This window comes from Cavia porcellus, unplaced genomic scaffold (assembly GCF_034190915.1).
Source record: "Cavia porcellus strain 051 isolate PalLab524CR breed Dunkin Hartley unplaced genomic scaffold, mCavPor4.1 scaffold_1, whole genome shotgun sequence".
Classification (NCBI taxonomy): domain Eukaryota; kingdom Metazoa; phylum Chordata; class Mammalia; order Rodentia; family Caviidae; genus Cavia; species Cavia porcellus.
The window spans coordinates 31,505,050-31,528,895 of NW_026947484.1; the positions used below are offsets into that span (position 1 = coordinate 31,505,050).

The 23,846-nt window shown below is 41.3% G+C and overlaps 2 protein-coding genes across 5 annotated transcripts in view; both read left to right on the forward strand.

The window, feature by feature from the left end:
- The window catches only part of Prorp (protein only RNase P catalytic subunit), a 135,871-nt gene extending 133,705 nt beyond the window's left edge, over window positions 1-2,166 (forward strand). Inside the window, exon 8 of the mRNA XM_063224420.1 lies at window positions 387-2,166. Coding sequence (XP_063080490.1) covers window positions 387-521 — 135 coding nt within the window. The 3' untranslated portion in view covers window positions 522-2,166. The remainder of the gene's footprint in view (window positions 1-386) is intronic.
- A 2,095-nt stretch (window positions 2,167-4,261) lies between these two features.
- Psma6 (proteasome 20S subunit alpha 6) overlaps window positions 4,262-23,846 on the forward strand; it is a 30,040-nt gene continuing 10,455 nt past the window's right edge. The window contains exons 1-2 of one of the 4 annotated variants that reach the window (XM_063225324.1): window positions 15,689-15,860; window positions 19,347-19,521. In XM_063225324.1, coding sequence (XP_063081394.1) covers window positions 19,425-19,521 — 97 coding nt within the window. In that variant the 5' untranslated portion in view covers window positions 15,689-15,860; window positions 19,347-19,424. Of the gene's footprint in view, window positions 4,302-15,668; window positions 15,861-19,346; window positions 19,522-23,846 lie in introns of those variants that run through there. The other 3 variants (XM_063225423.1, XM_063225359.1, XM_003471873.5) reach the window with 3 other exon arrangements.

Sequence of the window (23,846 nt, forward strand, 5' to 3'; positions counted from 1 at the left end):
TGTTTTGTTTTGCTTTGTTTTGTTTTGAGATAGTGTGTTGCTATGTAGTGCAGGCTGACCCAGCTCCAGTACCGTTAAAAAAGAAAAAAAAGAAAGAAACTCCAGGGTTAAGTAAGACAGAAAAGGAGGAGGAGAAGGGTCGAAGGCAGGGAAGAGGGATGGGAAAAAAAGAGGAACTAAAATATATCATGTATAGGTCAAATTGCCTATGATGAATGTGATCACTGTGTATGTCTATGTTTACCAAAAAACGTAATTTTTTAAAAAAGATAGGTACTGTTCTTCCAAAGCAAGCTGAGAAGTTTTCTGAAAAGAAAGAGAAATTAACCAGGTGACAGGGTATCCTTAACTGTTTTTCTCACTGTTTGGTTCTCTTCATTCGACAGCCTGTTCTCAGCTATGACACGGTAGTGCAGACGACTGGCGACTCCTGGCACATCCCGTATGATTCAGACCTGGTGGAGCGGTACTCCTATGAGGTACCCACAAAGTGGCTGTGCCTCCACCGCAGGACTCGATGACCTCCGCCTGCACTGGTGCTTGGGCTCTCCTGGCCGCACTCTGCTCTGAGGCCCGCGCTCATTTAGGCCATTTCCTCCCTCTGAACACAGAAGTTTATGAACACTGTTTGCTCTAGGTACTTTATGTTAGCAGGTTGATCCCAGCTGGTGTTGCCTCAAAACTTGGTGTTGAGAACTCATCCAGAATTGGAGCAGTCAGAGCACAAGAAGCCTGTGTTTCTCCTCCAGCTTCACTGTTCTGCAACTCCATTTTGCTACTTGCACCTTCTAGTCCCACCGTTTCTTCTTCATTTTAGAATTCAAATTATAAACAATTTTCCAAATTGCATCACCACTTTGCAAACTTTTTTTTTAAGTTAGAGTCTTGGGCTGGGGATTTAGCTCAGTGGCACAAGTGCTTGCTTGGTAAGCATGAAATTGTGAGTTGGATCCCCAGTACCAAAAAAAAAGGGCAGTCTGGCCCTAAACTTTTAAGGGTTAGATTGATCCTCCTGCTTCAGCTTCCTAAATAAATGGGGCTACAGTCATGCATTACAGCACCCAATTTTTTCATTTCATCAGTTTTAATTTAACAACCTGCTTAAATTTTAACTTCTGCCTCTCAGTTAAAGCCTCTTGCTAGCCAACTCATGTCACTGGCCCCAGGTTTCAGCATAAAAATGTCTATGTCTGCCCTCTATGACACTTCCTTCCTTACCCATTTATAGGATATGAGTTAATATTCAAGAACAGGCAAAACTAAGGCTGACAATGTAGTTCAGCAATAAAGCACATGTCTAGAATGGTCATGGCCCTGGGTTTAATCCTCCTAACTGCAAATATAGGCAAAAACCAGATGGTATGGAAAATCCGGTGGTAGAAAGTTCTGTACACTGATAACATAGGTGTGTGTATACATTAATCCAAATCCATCACACTGGGATATGGATATGGTAGTACATACATGTAATCCAGGCTACTCAGAGGCTGACAAGACTGCATGTACAAACAAGACTGTCTCAAAATGAAACACAGGAAAGAGACTGGGAATGTAGCTTAGTGGTAGAATACTTGCCTAGCAAGTACAGGCTCCTTGGTTGAGTCCACCCCTCCCCAGTACAGCCAAAAGAATTCATTACACTGAACACTGAAAATCAGTGCCTTGGCATGGATGTAGATAGACACAGATATATCCATCACTCTGGGAGACTGAGGCAGAAGGATGACCCAGCATGGGTAATTTAACCACTTACTTCAAAATTTTAAAGAAGGGCTGGGGAAGCAGCTCAGTGTGCAGGCCCTGGATTCAGTTCACAATGCCATAAAATCATCATCATCATCATCATTATCATCACCACTTAATAGTAGGCCTGAGGGTGTAACTCAAAATGATTCAATATTCAGTGTCACCAAAAAACAAACAAAACAAAAACTATGCCCCAGATTGATAGAATTTTTCAAGTCACGAATAATGAAGGCTTTGAAAGGACATTGATTCTGCCACTTGAAACTGAGAAGGGGATTTACTTAGGGGATATTCTGTAGAAATTCCTAAAGTATTCTTAAAATACTTTGTTCTTCCCTCTGGTGTTCTGAATTTATCCTGTTTTTTCCTCTTGCATTTCTCAGACCCAATAAAGAGCAAATTTTACAAGAAAAGCCAGAATCTGTTCTCTCAGAGTTGCATTGGAACTACCTCATCTGAGGTGCCTTATTCTGTATACTAAGCTTTTCAGGTTTGCACTTTGATATAATTATGGTTTCCTTAATCTAGCTCCAAAATTTTTTTCACTTATTTTTACTGTCCCTGGGCACTGTAAAAGTATCACAGGTGTTTGTATTAGTTCTTTTCTTTGCTGATAGCCTCATGCATCACTCTGTTTTGAGATGTTTTTGCTGCGTTTTTCAGGCTGATCTCAAGCGCCTGGGCTTAACAGAGTCTTCATCAGCCCTGAAATAGCTGATATTAAAGGCCCATCACTAACCTAACTGTTAAGTACATTCATAATGGCAAGATTTCACTGTGTAGCCCAGGCTGGCCTGGGCCTTCCAAGTGCTAGGATTACAAGCATGCAGTACCACACCTGGCTCGTAGAGTTTAGTTTCATCAAAAGAGTACATGCTCTAAGCACCTGAATTCCAGTCCACTATAGGGCATCTTCATTTGCTATTTATTAAAAAATCAAAATCATTGGTTGGGCAGAAGCTAAATGGAGCCCACACCTGGTATCATCCTCCATCCTCCATCAGTTCAGAATTCATAGACTAACAAGCATCTAAGGGAGTTTTTGTGAGGATGGCCAGCAATATGGGAGCATAGACAACTGATGGAATAGTGGTATTCAGAACCAAGTATTGTTTCAGGACTGAGACATAAGCAGACAGAGTTCCAGCTTAGACACTAGGCAGCTTCTGGAACCCACAAGGAGGGAGCAAGATAGCCAGATAAAATGTGAGACTCCCCATAAAATCTGAATTTTTAGAAGTTTGTCCCAAGTACTACAGGGATGTACTTCTACAGTGTTGACCTGAAATTCATATTTAACAGACATCCTATATTAATATTTGCTAAGTCTGGCCATCTGCAGTGAGGATTTAGAGGTTAAGGGATGCTGGGAAATGAGGCATTAGTACAGTCTGGCAGCCCTACAGGAGACAGAGTAAAAAAGGAATTTGACACTTGAGAAGAAGGGAAAGAAAACGTGCTTCTTCCCTGTCCTGTCCTATCCCAACCAGTGACAAGTAGTCTACTTAGATGTATACCATATAAACCTGTTCACATTTGGAGATCTACCTAGAAGAAGCCATAGAAAATGATGGGATGAAAGAAAACCCAAGAGACAACAACACAGATAAGCAAATGTAGTCAATCCCGAGAAATAATCTTTAAAATTTCTTGCATAATCTCCATTCTGTGCTGTTTCAACATTTTTTGACATCTTCTCAAGTCTGTTCTTTGTCAGCAATATTTGATCTGACAAGTACTTCCACAGACTCTACATATACCATATACCGTACACCATACACCATGTGCTTGCTTACTCGCTTTTTTTTTCTTTTTGACAGGGTCTCGTTATGCAGTTCATGCTGGCCCTGAGCTCACTTTGTAGCTCAGGCTGGTCTTGAACTTACAATGATTCTCCTGCCTCAGGCTCCAGAGTGCTGAGATTACAGGCATGCACCACATCCTGCTACCATGTGCTTTCAACTGGGAATTGAACAGGAAGTCAACTGTCACTGCTAAAGCTAAAAATAGCTTTGCTACTAGAGAATATGCTCAGATGAATAATTCTTACCAAAAAGATTGAGTTACTAAGATAATCATAATAATTTCTTACAAAGAGTAGTAACATGTCAGGGTTTTTGGTAGCTCTAACAAATTTGATGTTGAATTGATTTCAACTACTTTGAAATGCCTATCCCACTTAATCTTTTTGCTATTTAAAATCTTATCTAAGAAGCAAACACTTGAGACCACTGGTCAGGGCTTTAATATTGAATATGTTTCAGAAATAAATTCATTTTTTAAGAGACTAGGTCATATTGGCCTTATCACTCTCAAATGTGCTGGACTCTAGTTAGGATCAAATTCAGCCTCCATCTAAGTATTTAAAGTCCTTCTGTGACTACATCAGCTCGGAATCTCAGTGTCTGTGATGGGTAGCAATGGAATTCCCTGACAGTTCTGTCCACTTGGCTCTTCTGGAGCACAGTGGGAGTCCTGGGCTGGAGAATGGGCTAGAGCATCTACACCCACGAAGCAGGGTCCTTTGAAGATGGCCTCGGCAAGCCGTCAAAAAGGTGAGTCTCACCCAAACTTGTTACCTAAGCTGAACTATGTTACTACTCCTTTAGCAATAACTCATTTTTGGCTTTTTCTCTCTTTTCATGATGTTTTCCTAGAATCCAAAGTCTGCCTTTTTTGTCTTCTCTCCACAGCTGAACAGTCTATTGCTGTCATTTTTATGCACATACATGGCTACTTTTTTGTACTTATACATCCATTTTTAAAAGGATCATTCTCTGTAAATTCTTTTGTAACATGTTCTGTTTTACCTGACAAAAAAAATGAAAACTTTTACTTGTTCTTTTAGTTTTTACCCCTTTTTCCTAATGTAGTTTATTATGCAATCATAGTATTATAAATTCATAAAAAAAGTCAGCCAGCTTAAATAGAGGATTGCTGTACACCATAAAATACTACCCACATAGCCGTACACGCAGACTTCTATGCAAGGCTTGCTTGTGATCAGAGGGAAACTTGTGTTCCAGGAAGCTGTGTCCCTGATAATAGTTATTGGCTCAAACCAAAGGTCATATCCTTTGGGACTTAATCCATTCTGCCAGGAGTAATGAAGTCCTTGATGAAATGGCTCTTTTCCAAGTCAGGCTCTCTGATCTCTTAATTCCTAAGGAAATAAACTCTGGTCAGACCATGTTTTTGAAGTGAAAGTTTAAAGAAGAATTGCTGCTTTACGCAGATAAAAGCCTTTTTTTTTTTTTTTCAGTCAACCATGTGATCTTTTTTTCACAGATACACCACAGGAAGTTTATTTCGGAAATTAGTATTGAACAGTTTGTGCTTTACAGATAGCAACAGAGCATATTATCACAGATTTTGTTTGCATTTTGTTTGTGAAATCCATTCATATTTTGTTCTCATTCTTAACGTCTTACTGTGATGATCTTTGGGCCTCCTGTGAGATGGCCAACAGGGATCTTTTTGAGTATGTAATACTAGTCTCAAGATTCCAGACTTTAAAGATGGACCACAACAGCCTTACCTGTTCCACTCCCTCAGCCCAAAAAGCAGTTCCTTCACCAGTTCTCAGGCCTGACCTTTCCAAGCCTCTATTGCCCATCTCCATCTAGCTCAGTCCATCCCCCAACACCTTGCGAGCGGTATACATGAGCAGTGCAAACTCTTTCATTCTCTTTACCTCCTGTGTGCCCACCTTTTCCATACTGCTTCCTGTACAACACAATACTGCTGAGAAAGTCATAATATCACACTATTGGAGCTTCATTCTCCTTTGAAGGTCCTTTTTTCATCTTGCACTAATTTCCTGAAGGAGCTGACCCAGCCTCTGCAGTCTCAACCTGAAAAGACAACTAATCGAGAGCCTTCATTCTCCCCTATTAATGTGGAGAATGTGGGCTGTGGGAGTACTTCTGAAACCTGAACGGGCAATACTATTACAGGGGGATCTGAATGAAAATGCTAGTTCCAAGTAGGGGTATAAATTAGTGGGAGAGCTTGTGTTTAGTGTGTGCAAGGACCTGGGTTCAATCCCTAACACACACACACACACGTTCCCTAGTAATACCAATGCTGCAGGTCATAATTTGAGTAGTAAGGGATTCAGTGAGCTCCATTATTTTTTAAGTAATAATAAAACAACACTCATAATTCTAAGTCCTAAGTCACAGCCTCATCTTTCTCCTGTCAGCAGATAGTTTGAATAGAAATTTTAAAATCATGTTATAAGCTTCTTTAGGCATGTTTACCCTTTCTGATAACTTTTCTATCCTGTATCTTTTTTTCCTCTCTTCTTTACTTAGTCTCTTTTCTGCTTGTTTCCATTTGTCACTTTTCGCTAAAACCAGGATCTTGCTCTCTCATTTATCCCATTCCACTAGCTCCTTCCCATCTATTTACAGACATCTTGAGGCTTCTAGACAAACAAAACTCTGCTTTCCGGGGCTGGGAATTTAGCTCAGCGGCATAAGCACCTGCTCTGCAAGCAGGAGGTCATGAGTTCGATCCTTGGTACCGATAAAAATGAAAAAGACAAAAAACAACAACAACAACAACAACAACTCTGCTTTCCCAGGGATAGTTCATTTGCAAAATTTCCCTAGTGAAGGGACCAGTGCTACCTCTGGTTTCTTTCTGATTCTGCATTTCCAGCTAAGCATCATAATTAGGTAGCCTGTGGACATAGCCATTTTGAAAACAACTCATTCATAATAACATGATTGATAATAATAAAATTAGAAATAACTGAATGCTTAAAACAAGGGAAAGAGGAAATAAATGTAAATGTTGCACTGATTGAAATGATACTTCTGCTGGGTATGGCAACACATGCCTGTAATACTAGAACCTGGGAGGCAAAGACAGGAGAATGGTTGTAAGTTCGAGTCCAGCCTGAACTTCTAGTGACCTTAAGGCCAGCTTGAACTACACAGCAAGACTCTGTCTCAAAAAAAAAAGAAAAGAAAAAATACATAAAATGATCCTTCATGTGTTGGCAAGAAATGAATGAAAAGGCAGATGTACAAGAGACTTATAGAACAGAACTTTTCCTGCCTCATTGCCACTGTGACACAAATACAGTAGATATCAGGATGCAAGGTAAGTGTAAGCAGGCCTGCACATGCAGAATTTGCAGAGGCAATGAAGGGGAGTCTGGCTCACAACTCTTTGCCCTCACAGTCAGACAAAAGATATCAAAGAGTCAGAGGAAAGAAAACAATACAGATGTTGTTCTGGTGAGAGCCACTGCCATGTTCTGATTTCCTTGGGTGCCTGCTGACCACAAGACCACAGGAAAGACTTGGACCTTCACAGATAGTATGGGGGACCCACAGAGGTGATGCCTGAAAAAGCTGAATCACTGTAGCCAGGGCCTGCTTGTGCCCGTGAGTCTGGAAGGGGACAGAAAGACCGGCAAAAGGACTGGAATGGAAGTGGAAAAGGGCTGCCGCCATGTCTAGTCTTTTAACAAAATGAACTCATTTGATCTTTGTACATTTTATACAAATGGAATTGTTCATGCCTGGCATGGTGGTACACACACTCCAGCATTCAGGAGGCTGAGGCAAGAGGATTGCCGTGAGTTGGAGGCCAGCCTAGGCCACATAGTGAGTCCAAGGCCAGCCTGAACTACATAGTGAGACCTTGTCTCAAAATAAAAATAAAATAAATTTTAAAAATTAAAAAAATAGGGGCTGGGGATTTAGCTCAGCAGCATAAGCGCCTTCCTTGCAAGTGTGCGGTCGTGAGTTTGATCCCTGGTACCAATAAAAAACGAAAAAGACAAAAAAATAAAAATTAAAAAAAGAATCTTTCAGGTTGTACTTTTTTTGGGTCTGGCTTCATTTGGCATTGCATGATGTTCATCCATGCTGTTGCCTGTAGTTGTGTTTTGTTTGTTTTTATTACTCTATAGCATTCTATACTGAGAATACACCACAGAGTATCCATTTTACTGCTGCTTTTTTTTTTTTTTTTTTTTTGTGAGGTGCATCATGTAGCTCCGGCTGGCCTCAAATTTTTGGTTCTCTGGCTCAGCTCCCAAACCATTTTACTATTGATGGACATTTGGCTAGCTTTCAGTTTTTACAAATGTGAAGAATGTATTGCTTTTAATAACCGGGCAGGGAACTATTTAACAACCTTGCAAATTAATCCCAGCACTTCCAGCTGAAGCAGGGGGATCCTCTTGAGTTCAAGGCCAGTTTGGATTACATAGTGAGACCCTGTCTCAAAAACTAAATAAATAATTTAAAAACTTGCAGATATTCTGTTTTTTCAGTTCTCATTACTACCACCCCAGTGGAAGCCTTCAAAAACTTTCACTTGGACTTTTAACCACAACCTCCTTGTTGGTATCCCCAGTTACATCATAAATATGGCTACCAGGTTTCTCTATCCAAAACATGATTCTAATTATGCCACTGCCTTGCTCAGAAACATTCATGTTCTCCCACTCCCTTCCCACTAGTGCATCAACTCCTTAGCTTAGCGTTCAAGGCCTCTGCTCTCATTTTTTGTGTTCTAGTCAGGCCGTGCCATTGACTGGCTTGCCCTAAACTCCGACCCTTATTTTCCTCCTGTTTCTCTGCTCACCCTGCTCCTACTCCACGCAGCATCACAGCCCCACCCACGCTGCCCTGACATCTGCCACATCTGTTAAGAGTCATCCTGTCCTCCCAGGCTGACCTTGGACACCTCCTTCCAGCAGGGAGGTAGTGCCCACTGATACACCTGCTGATCAGGTCATCTCCCCAGCAGTGGCACTGGCAACTTCCTCTACCACAAGCTGCCTCCTGTTAGCTTTGCCTGCATCCATTTTTCATCTGAGGTCTGCTGGGGACCCCATCTGGCCAGAACAGCTAGCCCAGCCTGTTGCCCACAGAGAGGGCTCAGTAAGTGTTGAAGTATTTTGCAGAAGTTGTGTGCAAATGTCTTCCTAATTTGTACCTTCGGGGCCTACTTCTCCTTTGAGCAAATTCCCCTCTTGCTCCTCAGTATTTTGCCACCCAGTGCTTGGTCTGTGGTGTTTAATACCTCACTGATCCTCAAGAAAAATCATGGCTTCTGAATACCAACCACCCTGTATAAGCATACTGCTCAACAATGCCCCCTCCCCTGACTCTTGGTTTATTGATTAGGCATCTACGGTGCACCATGGCTCTGTAGTAATGAGTAAAACTTGCTCTGGTCTCCTAAGACACTCCGGAGTTTTTTGTCTTTGGAGTGTTTTCATGTGTAGATCTGTTGTCTCTAGTTGACTTCTGAAATCTGAAATTCACCACTATGAATGAAATGTACTTTCCATAAAGTGAGGTCCACCAAGTCACTTCAAAGCAAGTAGAAGATGAAAGTGGAGCACTTTCTTTCCTAATCAGAACCAAATACTCAAGAACTAGCTCCTAAATCAATAAAAGAAATCTTGGTTAAAATGATTTTTTTAAATTTATTTGCATTCTTTCTTTCTGTTACCCCAAGAAAACTTGGTTCTAAGCAAGAGGGATGATATAATTTGTGGTAAGAAAATAGGAATTAGAGGAAGCCAATTAGGAAACCTTAAGGAAGAGGAAGTATCTCTAGACTGAAGGGAAGGGAGTCTTACTTCCTCTCTGTTTTTGACTTGCTCTTTTGCTGCCTGGCCAGCTTCTGCACCTTTCTTTCCCCTACCTGACCAGAGAGAGGTGGGCAAAGAATAGAATGAAGTCTAAATTGAATTCACAAAGTAATAAGATGTAGGGAGGGAAGCAACATGCGTGTGAAAAATCTCAGTGAACTGACTGCCCTCCTATCCCCTGTTCCACATTATCCTGGGCGAGACTGCTTGCGTGGCGGGCAGTGCGGGTAGGAAGTGGCTGCCTTCTAAATTAGGAAGAATAGTTTCATTTTTGAATACAGTATGCATCATGCAAGTCTGTGCAGTACTTGGCCTCTTTTCTTTTCTAGAGACAGAAAACAGCCAACACTCGCCTTCCTCAAAGAGAACCTGAGTTCAAGTCTACTCATAGGTGGCTGTTTGCACTGCCATAGTTCATATTTGTTAACTCGTGCCTTGAACGCGAGTACAGAACACTCACCTATTTGAGGTTGTGGTCACCAGCAGTCTGTGGCAAGGCTGAGATTCAACCCAGTGCTTCTTGCTTTTTTTTTTTTTTTTTTTTTTTTTTTTTTGTCTTTTTCATTTTTATCGGTACTGGGAATCGAACTCACGACCGCCTGCATGCAAGGCAGGTGCTTATGCCACTGAGCTAAACCCCCAGCCCCAATCCAGTGCTTCTTGTACTCAACAAAGCCTGACCCTGATCAAAGCTGAGGACCTTATGTCTCTTCCCCATCTTATTCTTCACTCGAACATTTGTTGTCCTCAAGCTGAGAAAGGCTTCCAGTGTTGTCATGTCTGAGGGGAAGTTGTGTGTTAAAAACCACAAACAGTTAAGCCTAAACCAGCTGGGGGCTTCCATTACCTTTTCCAATATTCTGGGAAGACCCATGAGAATTCTCAATATTTTGCCAAATTATTAAAATAGCCTCCCAGAATCAAGACACCAGCTGAGCAATGGGTTTTCATTTAAGGCAGACTTTGGTAAAATAAGAGAAACATCAAAAGTTGAAAGAGGGTAATACTGAAATTGTAGCTAAAACTCAAAGGTGAACTGAACAGCGTTTTGGATCTATAGAAGGACTTCATGGATAATTGTATTTAAATGTCCTTTGAATTGAAATAATACAAGTTTATTCTCTTTAGTGCCAATGGATAGTATTTATCACTTTGGAGAATGGTTGAGAGAATCCAGGCATGGGGGCTGGGGGTTTAGCTCAGCAGCATAAGTGCCTGCCTTGCAAGCAGGCAGTCAAGAGTTCGATCCCTGGTACCGATAAAAAAAAAAGAGAATCCAGGCATGGAATTAAATTAACTAGTAAGGAAGATAATGGCACAGAGGGAAACAAGGATGCTTGCGTGATGGCTATGTTTATAGACACTGAGTTGCACTTGCAGTTGGTACTGGAGGGTGAGAGAACCATGCTGTATGTTATGGGCAGGGGCTACGGAGTGTTGCTTTACTGGAATCTGGTTAGACAAGAGGACTGAAGGGTTTATGAACTGAAGAGTAATGAAGTTGTTGTCTCAGTAAGTCACAGAAATGACATCCCAATTCACATCTGGTGCTTCCATTTGTTTCCTTTCCCCATAAATTACAGGTCCAGTGTACCAAGAAATCATTGTTTTCTCCTCCTATACACACACAGCATTACTGCACTGCTAGGTCGCCAATCATAGCAACTGAGGTACACAAAGATTTATAGGAGATTAACTTAAACATTAGAGAAAAAATATAAATAGGTAAGGTTCTTGCCCCAGGGAATCCTCTGAGAGAGCTCTGTATGAATAAAAGTCTGGCCCTGTCCACCAGAGATGCCATATCCTTAGTTTTGTCCTAGCCACAGATACCCTTTGGGTCCCCTTAACATCAGGGAACCCCAATTCTCCTAAAATAGTCTATTATCTGTGTTGTGGCCAACTAACAGGGCAGGTGTTTCAACACCTGCTTGAACCTTGTGTACTCGTACATAGGCCCCATTTTTCTATTCCCCAGTTCCTAAAGCTGCCAGCAGAGTGTGTATGCCAAGGGCCGAATTCTTATCTTGACTTTAAACACCATGTGATTGAGCGTGTCTGCAGCCACTGGGAATCTACACCAGCTACTTTCTACCTCTGCCCGTGGGTAACCCCTACCTCTAGGGCCTCCACTCTGGGGGTGGAGTGTGAGCCTTGCTAATGGAGGCGCCCCCAGGAGATTTTCCAAGACTCACGAGATGTCCAGTCATCTCTAAAAGTTTTCAAAAACCCAGAAAGTCATTTCAAAAAGCCTAACTTGGTGGCCTCACAGAGAGGAAGATCAAACTTTCCACAGATTCACAGCAAATCTGTTACCTAGGTCTCTGTTCCAGCTACAAAGGTACTGGTGCCCAGACTTCAGGAAAGCTCCCTGACCCAGGGGGAAGTCCACCTGGCTATGCAGTGTACCTGCTGCTTGGCAACCAAGGGCAGATAGTCAAGAAGTCTGTTTCCAGGGGGATTTCCCTTCACAATGGAATAGAAAAGGTTTGATCTTTCTGAGAGTTCCCAGAGGAAAACTCATTTGCCTCTGTGGAAAAATCTCAAACCTGGATTTCTCCTTTAGTCATGAGTCTTTTCAAATAAAATTTACTGTAATAGAAGACCTAAATAGTGACAATGTATATTCTAAGATTTAAAAAAAATTTTTTAAATTAAAAAAAATTGGAGGGGGGTAGTGGTCCTGGAGATTGAACCCAGGACCTTTGTACTGAGCTACATTCCCAACCAGTTAAAAAACATTTTTTTAAAATTTAGACACAGGGTCTTACTAAGTTGCTCAGGCTGGGCTTGAACTTGTAATCCTTTTGCCTCAACCTCCCAGAGTACTTGGATTACAGGTGTGCACCACCAGGCCTGGCAAGACTGAGGTTCTAATTCCAGCTTTCAATGTCTATCTGTACTGAAAATGAAGTTGAAGCTTAGCATGCTTAACCCTAGCACTATGGGAGGCTGAGGCAGCAGGATTGCAGATTTGAAGTCAGCCTGAGCAATTTAGTGACATAGAAAGATTCTGCTCCAAAATAAAAGGGAGTAGGGAGTAGGATGCCCTGGAGGTGTGGCTCAGGGCAAAGGCCTGGCTGGGATGAATCCCTAACACACACACACACACACACACACACACACACACACACACACACACTCTCTCTCTCTCTCTCTCTAAATTGAAGTTGACTCCTTCCAGGAAGATATTTTTGTGGAGGTGGCGGCGGGGGGGTGGGGTGGGGGGGTGTGTTTCAGGAATCAAACTCAGGACCTCAAGCTTCCCAGGCAGGTGCTGTGCCACTGAGCTAATTCCCTGGCTCCAGGAAGACTTTTAAGAGTCCACTGTCACAGACTAGTCTTAAGAGGTAATCAAGATTTGTTCAAATGTGTGAAGTAATTCTCACAGCCTGCCAGTGTATAATTTGAAATATTCCATCACCAGGCAATGAATGTCCACAGTCATGTCTACACAGGAAGTAAGGCATGCAGCTATGAAAATGTTTCAGTTTTTCCTTTTCCTTCTATAGCTTTCATATTTTAACAGCTATATATTGAGCGGTTGTGAGTCAAGCCTCATGCCAGGGTAGTAAAAGACACAGAAATGAAAAGTATCTTACCTCTTTCCTATCAATCTTTGGCATAGCCCAGATACACAACTCTTTAAGTTAAACCATGTCATTGCCAATGTTTGACCTATGAAAATAGGCATCTTGGGCTAGGAAGATAGCTCAGTGGTAAAGGGCTTGTCCAGCACTCGGGAGACACTTGGTTCAATTCCCAGCATGGCCAGCAAAGGTGGGTGGCATGTCATGTGGTTCAAACTGACAAAAAGATTAAAATCATATGCAGTGGACACATAAGAGACAAAGCAGATTTGAGCTTCTTAGAAGAGGCTGGGGAGGGACATTGAACTGTGATCAGACAGTGTGTCTCAGAGCAGTGCTGTGCAGTATAACCAGGAACAAACCAGGAGGAAGAAGGGGAAGAGAAGGTTGAAACACAGGTCAATTTCTTGACAGCTTTGAATGCTAAGCAATAGATTTTATTAAGTAGATATGGGGACTCAAAGGAATCTAGGCAGAGTAACAAACCAATGAGATGCTGTTTTTAAAAACGAAATAGAGAGCCAGGAGTGTTGGCTCACGCATGTAATCCCAGCACTCTGGAGGCTGAAGCAGGAAGATTACAGTGAGTTCAAGGCCAGCCTGGGCTATAAAGTCAATTCAAGGACAGCCTGAACTGCATAGTGAGACTGTCAAAAGGACCAAAAAGAAAAAAAAGGCACTGAGAATGTGGATAGATCAATAAAGAGACTGTCCTGTGCCAGCATAACTTGTGAAGAGGTCTAATTTCAGGTAGTGCCAGTGGCAATAAAAAGTAGGCAGGAGAGTACAGCACTGCACAACAGCATTCAGTAATTGGAAGGCAAGTGTGAAGGGCCCCAATTTATTGAGTATTAATCACATGCTAAGGGCTTTGTTAAGCACTTCCTTGCCTTGTCATTTAATACTCACAACAGCTCCCATAATGTGAATTCTGTTATTCAAATTTAACAGATAAAGAGAATGTAGACTTAGGAAGATTGCATAAGATGACTGTTACAAATTGATTTAAATTTAAATCAGGTTTATCTAGAAAGGGTTGCCATTTTAAGATGTTCTTGGCTTCAATTTGGGCTTTTTCAGTGAAAAACAAAGATTCTTGCCCTCATGGAGCTTAAAGTAGGGGTAGAAGAACAGTAAACGATAAAATTATAAGTTATAAAACAGAAAAGGCAGATTAATAGAATTTAGGGGCAAATGGAAGCAGAGTGTGAAGTATTGGAGAATTAAAAGCTACAAGGCTTGGCTCTGAGTACTCAGAAAGTGGTACAAAAGGCAGGAACTGGCTTGAAAAGGAAGTGATGAGATAAGGCTTATTTTATTAATTATTTCAGGTTTTGAAATACCATGTGCCTCAATGTGAAAAATATCCAATAGACAATAGGAGATGGCTCAGCTTCAGAGAAGGGTCAAGCCTGAGACCTACATTTGAGAGACAGCAACATTAAGCAGGCCTTGAGGCTCAAGGTACTAACCGAGTTCATTCTCCTAGCAGCCTTGCAGAAAGCTCTTCAGGACTATTCCCAGAAACGTAAGAATTATACCACACTACCGGCCCCAAAGGTCAGGAGTTGACCCTGAGCAGGGACCTGAAACAGAAGCAAGTGTTACAAAGCAAAGACAACTTGTATCAGTACACTTACTTGGGAATTATAGCTGGAAAGAACCAGAGAGTCCAGGAGCACTGGCTATTTTTTTAAACCATGTTTCAGTTTTGGACTTTCTTTTTCTAGTAAACAAAATAGAAATTTACTTTTTAAAAACATTTTTGAAAAATTGGAATTTCTTTATGAGGTTCTTTATGAGGTTTTTTGTTTGAAAGTGGAAAGTGAGTTAGGAGAAAGTATATTAAAAGATCTAAAAATCTCTACTTGACAGCAGGTATCCAAGTACCACAGACCTTCAGTGGTACACACATCATCTTTAGGAGGAAAAACTAGCCTAACATTATGTTTTGCACTTTATATTCATTAAATAGGAGTGTGTCTAGGGTAGAGTCAAAATAGGCACACTTACTTGAAAAGCCACCTGCTGTCTTTCCAGGGCTGATTCCTAGGAATTACTCTAATTAATAAAACGCTTGCCTGCTCTAAACTCCGTCCCTTCGGATCGCATTCCTTATCATTCAAAGCCGCTTAACCTCAGGATGCCCCAATTATCCATATTTCAACCTGTTTCGCTTTTAAGACAAAGCATTGTCAGGATTACTGTCGAAAGGAAGATCTTGCCAGGCGAGAAGAAAATTCCATTCTTTCTAGGGCTGCTTGAACCCGCTCCCCTCAGTGCCTACATTTACTCGTTGCTGCTACTGAACCTGCAGCCCTGTCCCCCGTCGCAGGAAGGAAAGTGGCGGGTTAGGAAGGACAAGCCAGCGCTCTGGGCAGACAGAGTGGGTGTGCGGTGCCAAAACTAACGAGACGCACTGATTACACGCTCCATTTAGGTCATTCTGATAGGCAAATCACTACTCCATGTCTCCCCAAAAAAAGCTTTTTCGGTTCTGCAGCAGTCAGTTTATTTTCCGCACGAACGCCCTGAATGCCACTACCCATATTTTACCTCGTACCCTCAAACCTCTCAAACTCAAACCCGGCGCAAAAGCCGCACAAAGAGCAGCAGACCTCGCGGTCTCACCCCCTCGGGGGCGGGGCCTCGGGCTTCTGCCTTTGAATGGATGATTGAACTGTAGGTTCTGCCGGCGAGAGCGGAAGAAGTCCCCCGGTGCCCCGGAAGCAGTCGCTGCAACGTCCAGGTGGTGCTTGTATGCCTGGTGCGGGAGCGTAGGGACCCAGAGACTGCTTGAAGTAGTAGTGGGTGCACCAACATGTCCCGTGGTTCCAGCGCTGGGTTTGACCGCCACATTACTATTTTTTCGCCCGAGGGTCGGCTCTACCAAGTAGGTGAGTGAACCAGGTCTGTGGTCCATCCGAATTGCTCTGTCATGGTTCGGCCGGGAGCAAGCAGACGTGGCCCAAGTTTAACCTGGGTCTAATGCAGGGCTAGATCTAGGAAGGAAGAAGAGTCGAGGCTGGGTTGAGCCCGGTGCTGCACTCGCCCCTGTTTGGAAGCAGGCTTCGGGGCCCAAAGGCTACAAGCCCGGCGGTACTCGAGGCGAGCGCCGCACCGGCTGGACACAATAGTGTTGAGGGAGGTACAACTGTGATCCTGCCTCTGACTTCCTGGGTACCCGATCAGTCCCATTCTGTCCTGGGTTAGCCCAGCGCCTTCTCTAGAGACTAAATGGTTCCTTAACCTCCAACTAAAGTGCCTCCTTGCTGCTTTCCTTTGTTTACAGCATGGACATCTTAACTTACGCTTAACTCCACATTACAGCCTCTGTGTCCCGCACTGTGCTGGTTCAAGGGAGCCCAAAGATAAAGACACATTGTCTGCCCTGTAGAAGCCCAGGGCTTACAAGGAGTGACAGATACATAACCAAACATAGAAAAAGCACCAGTTTACAAGTATCTACAGGATCCAAGACGTCTTTGGAAAATTGGGAGAAAGAATGACTCACTTATAAAGCTACTCTTGAAACTCCATTCCCACTCCCCTTTTATTACTGCAGAGTATTCCAATAGGAGAACACTCTTCAATATTACTTCAGTACTTCAATAGCTTTCAAAAACTAGTCCTAAATTGTAAGCTGAGATACAGCTATTTACTGTGGAACAGAGATAACGGCAATAAACCTAAACTAGTTATTCAGTAAAACGCATTTTGTTGAAATGAAATAGTAAAGTTGAGGTTATGGTTATAAGCCAGAGACTGTAGAGCCAGAAGAGCCTGATCGAGTCGTGGTGCACACCGGTAGCCCACTACTTGGGAGACTGAGGCAGAAGGATCACAAATATGAGGCCATCGCACCTGCATAACAAGACCCCATCTGAAAAAACTGGAGGGGAAAAGCCTGATTTTCCATGGTCCATGATAATTTTTTTTTTTTTGTAAGTTTAGTATCTCCATGCCTTTGGATCAGTAATATAATCAATCATCTTCCTTGGAAATGATAAGTAGAGAATTAGTCTATAAGTGAGGTTCTATGCACCGGTAAAACTTAAACATAAGCTTAAAAATAACTTATAATGAAACTGTCCACTGTCTTACCATATACAGGGTATAATATGGCAAGGAACAACATGATGTTAAGTACTTGAGTAACTTTTAATTTCAGTTGCAAAATATAACTGTGTCCTCAAGGATTTTTCATTTGTGGTGTTGTATTCCTGAATTTTGAAGGGTTTTTCTCTATTGGACTACTGCTTTGACTGTTGTGTTTTTTTTGGTTGTTAATTTGTGAACAGAAAAAAGCCCCACTTGACCTATACCTCACTTCTGATTACTGTACTTAGAATCAAGCCGTAGAGCAGTCTTTAATGGTTCCCAGATCTGGTGACAAGTTGAATATAGTATCATTTTAATAGGATTTGAAAAAGAACATAGTTCAAAACAAGTTTAATATTTAGGCAGAATGATTTTAATTTCTGCCTTGTTGAATAACACATTCCCTCCGCTATTCAGGGGATTAATTAGACATTGTTAAGAAAAAGAAAGTGAAAGAATAGTTAAGATGAGCTAGCAGTTTAGTAAAGCTTCAGGCCCTGGAGCTATACCTGGATTCAGATCCTTTCTTTGCTACTCACAAACCCATCTGAGCAAATTAGGTAACCTTTGCCTTAGTTTTTGTTTGCAAAATTGGGCTAATAATTCCTTCTTCTGAGAGGATTAAATGAGGGAATGTACATAGAGTACTTAGTGTTATTAGTTGCCTGTTTAATTCTTTAGCTTTGTGTGTGTGCATGTGTCTCTGTGTGTATTTTAAAGAAGGAAGTTTGTAGACATGGAATGTTTCTGTTTCTTTGGGTATATTCATTCTTAGTTCTCCAGTGAAATATATAAATGCATACATGTACTATCGTAAATGCATCTTTAGAATCCTTCCAAGACAAAGCATCTAAAAATTGTAAAGTGTGACTTACTGACATTGACAACTAAAAATATGGGATCGTGACAAGAGAAGAAAAGACTGGAAAAAGATGTTCATTGTCTTCCATAGTTGTAACTCAAAGGATAAATATCAGAGTTGGGAGTGAAACAGTAATAGAGTTCTATTTTTTTTTTTTTTTTTGTGGTGCCGGGGATTGAACTCACAACCTCGCACTTACCAGGCAGGTGCTTACAGCACTGAGCTAAATCCCCAGCCCAATAATAAAGTTCTTACTTTGCATGTCCAAGGACCCTCAGCACATGCATACATGCACACATACATCCATACATATAGTTACAATGGTAACTGCAATCATAAACATAACATTGACAGTGTTTGTGCCTAAGAAGTAGGAAGATTTTTTTTACATTATACCTTTTGGTGACTATTAAAAGTTTTTTAAAACTTGTACATAAGTTATATGTGTGCATGTGTGTATTAAAAATTATAGAGCACCTAAGCTTGAAATTTCATTTCAGGGATGGGGATGTAGCTTAGGGGTGGAGCACTTGCCCATCAAGTGTGAAGGTCTGGGTTCATTCTCCAGCACTTTGGGAGTAGTTAATTTTAGGGCACCTAGTTTTTATCTTATGTTGTATAACTTAAATATATATAACATTTTTTAAAAAAAATTTCAGGAATTTCAGTTTACCAGTGGGTAAACTAAGGCTATTGTGGACCAAATTAAGCCTGACTGCTTTGAGGCTTCCTACTTGCTGATTCTTTGCAGGGCAAGTCTGGCAAAGGAGAAGAGGATTATTCACTTGAATTTGCCTGTCAGGTGGATGAGTGCACCAATCTCACAGTGTAGTTTAGGCTGATTTGGAACTGACTGTAACCCAGGCTGGACTCCCAACTCATAGCAGTCCTCCTGCCTCAGCCTCTACAGTGGTAGGATTATAGGTGTGTGTCTCTAATCTGGCTGCCTGGTTTCTAAGAGGGGAGCATGATAGGGAGCTCAGAAGAAATGGACTGATAAGAATAGACAGATTAGAAAAAAAAAAAAAAAAAGGAAAAGGGGTTGGGGATTTAGCTCAGTGGCATAAGCACCTGCCTTGCAATCAGGAGGACGTGAGTTTGATCCCCGGTACCAGAAAAAAAAAAAAAAAAAAAGAATAGATTGGAAAGGACAGCTTCTAAATAAAATACAGAGGTAGCATTGTGTGTTGAAACTAGGTTTCCTAGGTTAGAGTCCTGGCACCATACCAATTCTCAGAACTGTTTGTGTTTATAAAATAGAGATGATCCCACCTAGTATATAGCACTTAGAATAGTGCCAGGCATATAGTAAGCCTTCAGATGTTTCTTATTGCCCTCCCTCCCCATATTAGGAATTGAATCCAGAGTCTTTGCACTGAGCTGCATCCCTAGCCCTTTTTATTTTTTATTTTGAAACAAGGTCTTGCAAAGTTACCCAGGCTGTGATTGAACTTGTGATCCTCCTGCCTTAGCCTCCCAGAGTGCTCAGGTTACAGGTATGTGCCACCCATGTACAACTGCACTTAGGTGTTTCTGTAAGCAGTGCTGTCAGAAGAAACAATTGGCTAATGTGAAAGAAGACCAAAGTTTCACAAGTAAGTGAGGAAACTTAATCATATGTCATTTAATAATGGGGTTACAATCAAATGCCCAGTTGATCTCATTGTGCCAACCATCCTACAGTACATTGGCACAAACTAAGATGGCTACCACATCTCTGGGTGAGACAGTTTTAGGGGACTACAGAGTTTATTTGGTCTGTCACACTTACACTGTTCGTTGATGACTAAAATGTTATACAACACGTGACTATGTTTATCATTTGCCTGTGTGTGTGTGTGTGTGTGTGTGTGTGTGTGTGTGCGCGTGCATGCGCGCACGCGATGAAGATTAAACCCAGGGTCCCAATAAATTACCCAGGCTGGCCTTGAATTTATAATCCTACTGCCCTGGTACCCCGAGTCTGGGGGGATTATAGGCCTGGGCCTAGTTCCAGTTGCCTCCTTTGTAATTGAAAAAGTAATTCTTATTTTAAAGCAGTGTTTCACAGTCCAAACTTTTTATACACTTCTTGAATCTGATTTGAAATTAGATGTGTATATGTGTATAAATATATATATTTATAAATACATATATAGTTACAGTGAAACAAATGATGAAATAAAAAATTGGTCTATTTTCAGCACTAAGGATTCTAATGATCCTACTTCTTGGAGGATCACTGTAAAATACTGGATCAGAGTAAAATACTGGGAATCACACTCCTATTGTGTAGAAAAAGACAGAGTAAATAGCTCTGTCTGAAGCAGTAAGATTCAGAAAATCTTAAAATTTTTACAGCATTGAACTCACCCTGGTGAGTTTTTTTAATAACCAAACTTTATAGAATATAAATCAATTCATTCTTACTTTTCCAGCTCATGTTTACTTGATTATATTTGTATCCCAAGCTCATTACAGCATTTTAAACAGAACTATGGCTGGGAAAAGTCCTGAACCTCAGAATCCCATGCAGGTGCTTGGTAGCCTGAGTGTCTGTGAAGGGCCTGCATCTGTGCAGCTGCTGGCCTCATAGCATTGCTGGCACTGCGAGCCATTATTTGGTACTGTGTGCTTATCACCGTAGTATCTTTTACATTTAGCCGGTTTTTTCTTAGTGTTATATACAGTAAGTGAATTCCAGAAAAGGTTGAGAAAGTGCTGGAGAAAACTGCATGAAAAGTGGCAAAGTAAGTAAGAGATTACTGCTGCAAAAACACCTCCATAAATAAGACAGCATTCTGGGTGGTAGCACATGCCTGTAATCCTAACACTCGAGAAGGCTGAGGTAGGAGGATCACAAGTTCAAGACCAGCCTGGGTAATAATTCTATTACCCAGGATAAGCAGTACTGGAAAAGCTTTATAGAGAGCAGGAGTTTATTTTCAGACATGTCTGTAGGAGAAATAGGTATTTGCAGGTATAGACCCAGAGCTAGATGTGAGAGTAATTATTAGGTGACAACTAAATCCCTGATACAGGGTGAAAGCATCCTGGGTTAAGGAGAAGTACTAGAATCCTGGAGAATACCAGTAGTTAAGTTGCTGGCCAAAGAGCTGAAAGCAGTGAAGGAAGCTGAGAAGGGAAGGTGAGAGAAGTAAAAGAGGAATAACTGGAATGATATTTTTCACTAACTAATGATAATCTTAATTTTAAGTAAAGAATACAGCTTCTCAAATGCTTTACAGCCACAGTAACTGTATGCGGAACATTGCCATCAACACAGAACTTTGTACAGGATAGCATTAGTGTAAGCCAAGAAAGAGGACTCCCTTAGTGAATCCTAGCGAATTCGCAGGTATAGTCTGTGTCCAGAAGCACTTTTCATACATAAAATGTTTTTTATTTTTGTATGACAGAAGCTTGTTATTAGGAGCTTCCTTTTGTGGCTTTATCTTTTGGACTATTTAAGCAATAAGCAGGTTTCGTTTAGCCATGACATGGCAGACACAACACAGTACCAGCAAGTGAAAAGGCCAGGTGAGATCCAGCAGGGAGAGAGAGGATCTGGGGGAAAGTGTGAACACTTGCTCAATTCTGTGATTTTTGCTAGGTAGGACAGTGGAGAATGAGGGTTGAGTGTTGCCATAAGCCAAGGAATGCTGGCAACAACAAAATTACTAGAAATTTATTCTCTTCCAATTCTGGAGAAGTCCAAAATCAGTATTACTGGACTGAAATCAAGATGCTGCGTAGGGCTGCTTGCCCTCAGGAGATTCTAGGACTCAGTTCCTGCCCAGAAATTCTGCGTCCAGAGCCTGTATTCCCTGGCTTGTGCCATTGTCATTCTGAACTTCAAGGTTAGTATCTTCAGATATCTCTGCCTTTCTCTTACAAGGATATACTTGATTGCAGGTAGGGCCTGCCAGGATAAGTCCCTTACCGTAAAAGTCTTAATTCAATTATCACTGAAGCCCACCTTTCCTTTCTTTTGCCATCTAAGGTAACCTGGACTCTGGGGATTAGGACATGGATGTCTTTTGGGAGGCCATTTTCCAGTCTACTACAGGGAATATAAAATTGTTGGTTTGTTGTTTTTTAAAAAAACAGAACACAATTTTTTACTCTGTTGTTTGATTCTGGTCTTTATTATTTCTTCTAATTTGTATTTACTTGGTTCTTTTCTAGCTTTTTGGGGGGTACAGAGGATTGAATTCATGACCTTGTGCATGCCAGATAGGCACATATGCTACTGAGCTAAATCCCCCGCCCTCTGGCTCACATTTTTGTAACATCTGAAGTTGGAAATTTAAGTAATTGATTTTAGAATTTTCCTAATTAACGTGATACCACTGGCTTGTACCACTGGCGATACAGGTGGTACAGTCACGCGTGGGATGGTTAAAACATGTACTATCAGTGCTACAAACCGGCAGGCAGTCAGGCATACAAATTATAGCCCTATCATGAGCATTTTAAAGAAATTAAGGCTCCATAAAATTACTACAGAGCCGGGGTTAATGGTGTACAGCTATAATCCCAGCATTTGGGAGGCTGAGGCAAGAGAATCATGAGTTTGAGGGCAATGTAAACAACATTAAAACCCTGCCTCAGAAAACAAAACCAACAATAGAAAAACCACCTTGGGTTGTTGGAAGTGGTGTAGAACTGAAGGTCATGGTTTCTTGCTGGCTGTTGTCAGGTGATCACTTTATCAAGTATGCAAAGGGATCTCTACAGTGAATATGCTAGCATGAACATGTCTGTGAGCTAGAATGAGTCTTACATGTGGCCAGGAAGGCAGCGTTCAATCACCTCTGTCTTGTGCTGTTTCCTGGGGCAGGTTGTAGGTCCCCCCACATTCAAGGGGAGGGAATTACACAAAGGAGGCAGGGAATGAGGGCAGCATCTTAGAATCTGTCTGGGACAGTAGGAAAATTCCAAACACCACTGGAGCTACATCCTACAAATCTCATATATCTCAGTAAAAAAAAATTCCAGGTTTGCCTTTTCAGATTAAGGATTTCAGTACTTAAAAATGTACTGAGACTTATTTTATATCCTAGCATACCATCTGTCTTGGTAAAAGTACCATGTGCACTTGAGAGGAATAGACATTCTTCAGTTGCTGCCAGTAATGTTCTAGAGATAGGTATCAACTAGGTCAAGCTTGGTTGACGGTGTGACTCAGATCTTTTAAGATCCTCCACCCCCTGAAAACAATTGCTGAGTGGCAATCTTAAATCTCCATCTGTGTAGAATTGGCCAATTCTTCATTCAGTTTTGTTTTTCTTTCACGTATTTTGAGGCTCTTCTAAGGTATATGTATGTCTGATTGTTGTGTCTTCTTAATCAATCGATCTTTTTGTGATTACCAGTTGCCTTTATCTCTGTTAATACTCTGACTTGTTGTCTGCTCCCCCACGCCCACCCCTTTTAGGCTTTCACTTACAGAACACTTGTAGCCAGTATTCTTCAGAGACTGTTTTGTTTTTGCCTCATTTCCTCCTCTTTATATAGGACACCAGTTTACACATATATGACACATTTTGATGTTGACTCACAAATGCATTGTTTCAGTCCTATTTTCTCTCTCTCAAGATTGAGTACTTTGATTCACTTTCATTGTCACTTAGCTTTTATCTTCATTCTGCAGTAAAATCCATTTGGCAAATTTCCGTATTTTAGATGTTTTATTTTTCAGTTCTGTAATTTCGGCTTGGTTCTTTTGTACTTTCTGTCCTGAGATTTCCTGTCTTGCCTCATTTCGAGACTGTTCCATCTTGTCATTAAGGATAGTTACAGTAGTTATTTTTAAATCTATCTCTGTTAAAAGAGGTCTGTGTCCTCTCAGGGTTGTACTGTTGAGCATAGATCAATACTTGCTTTTGTTTGGTTTTGACTTTTGATTTTTTGGGCATCACTAATCATAATAACCATT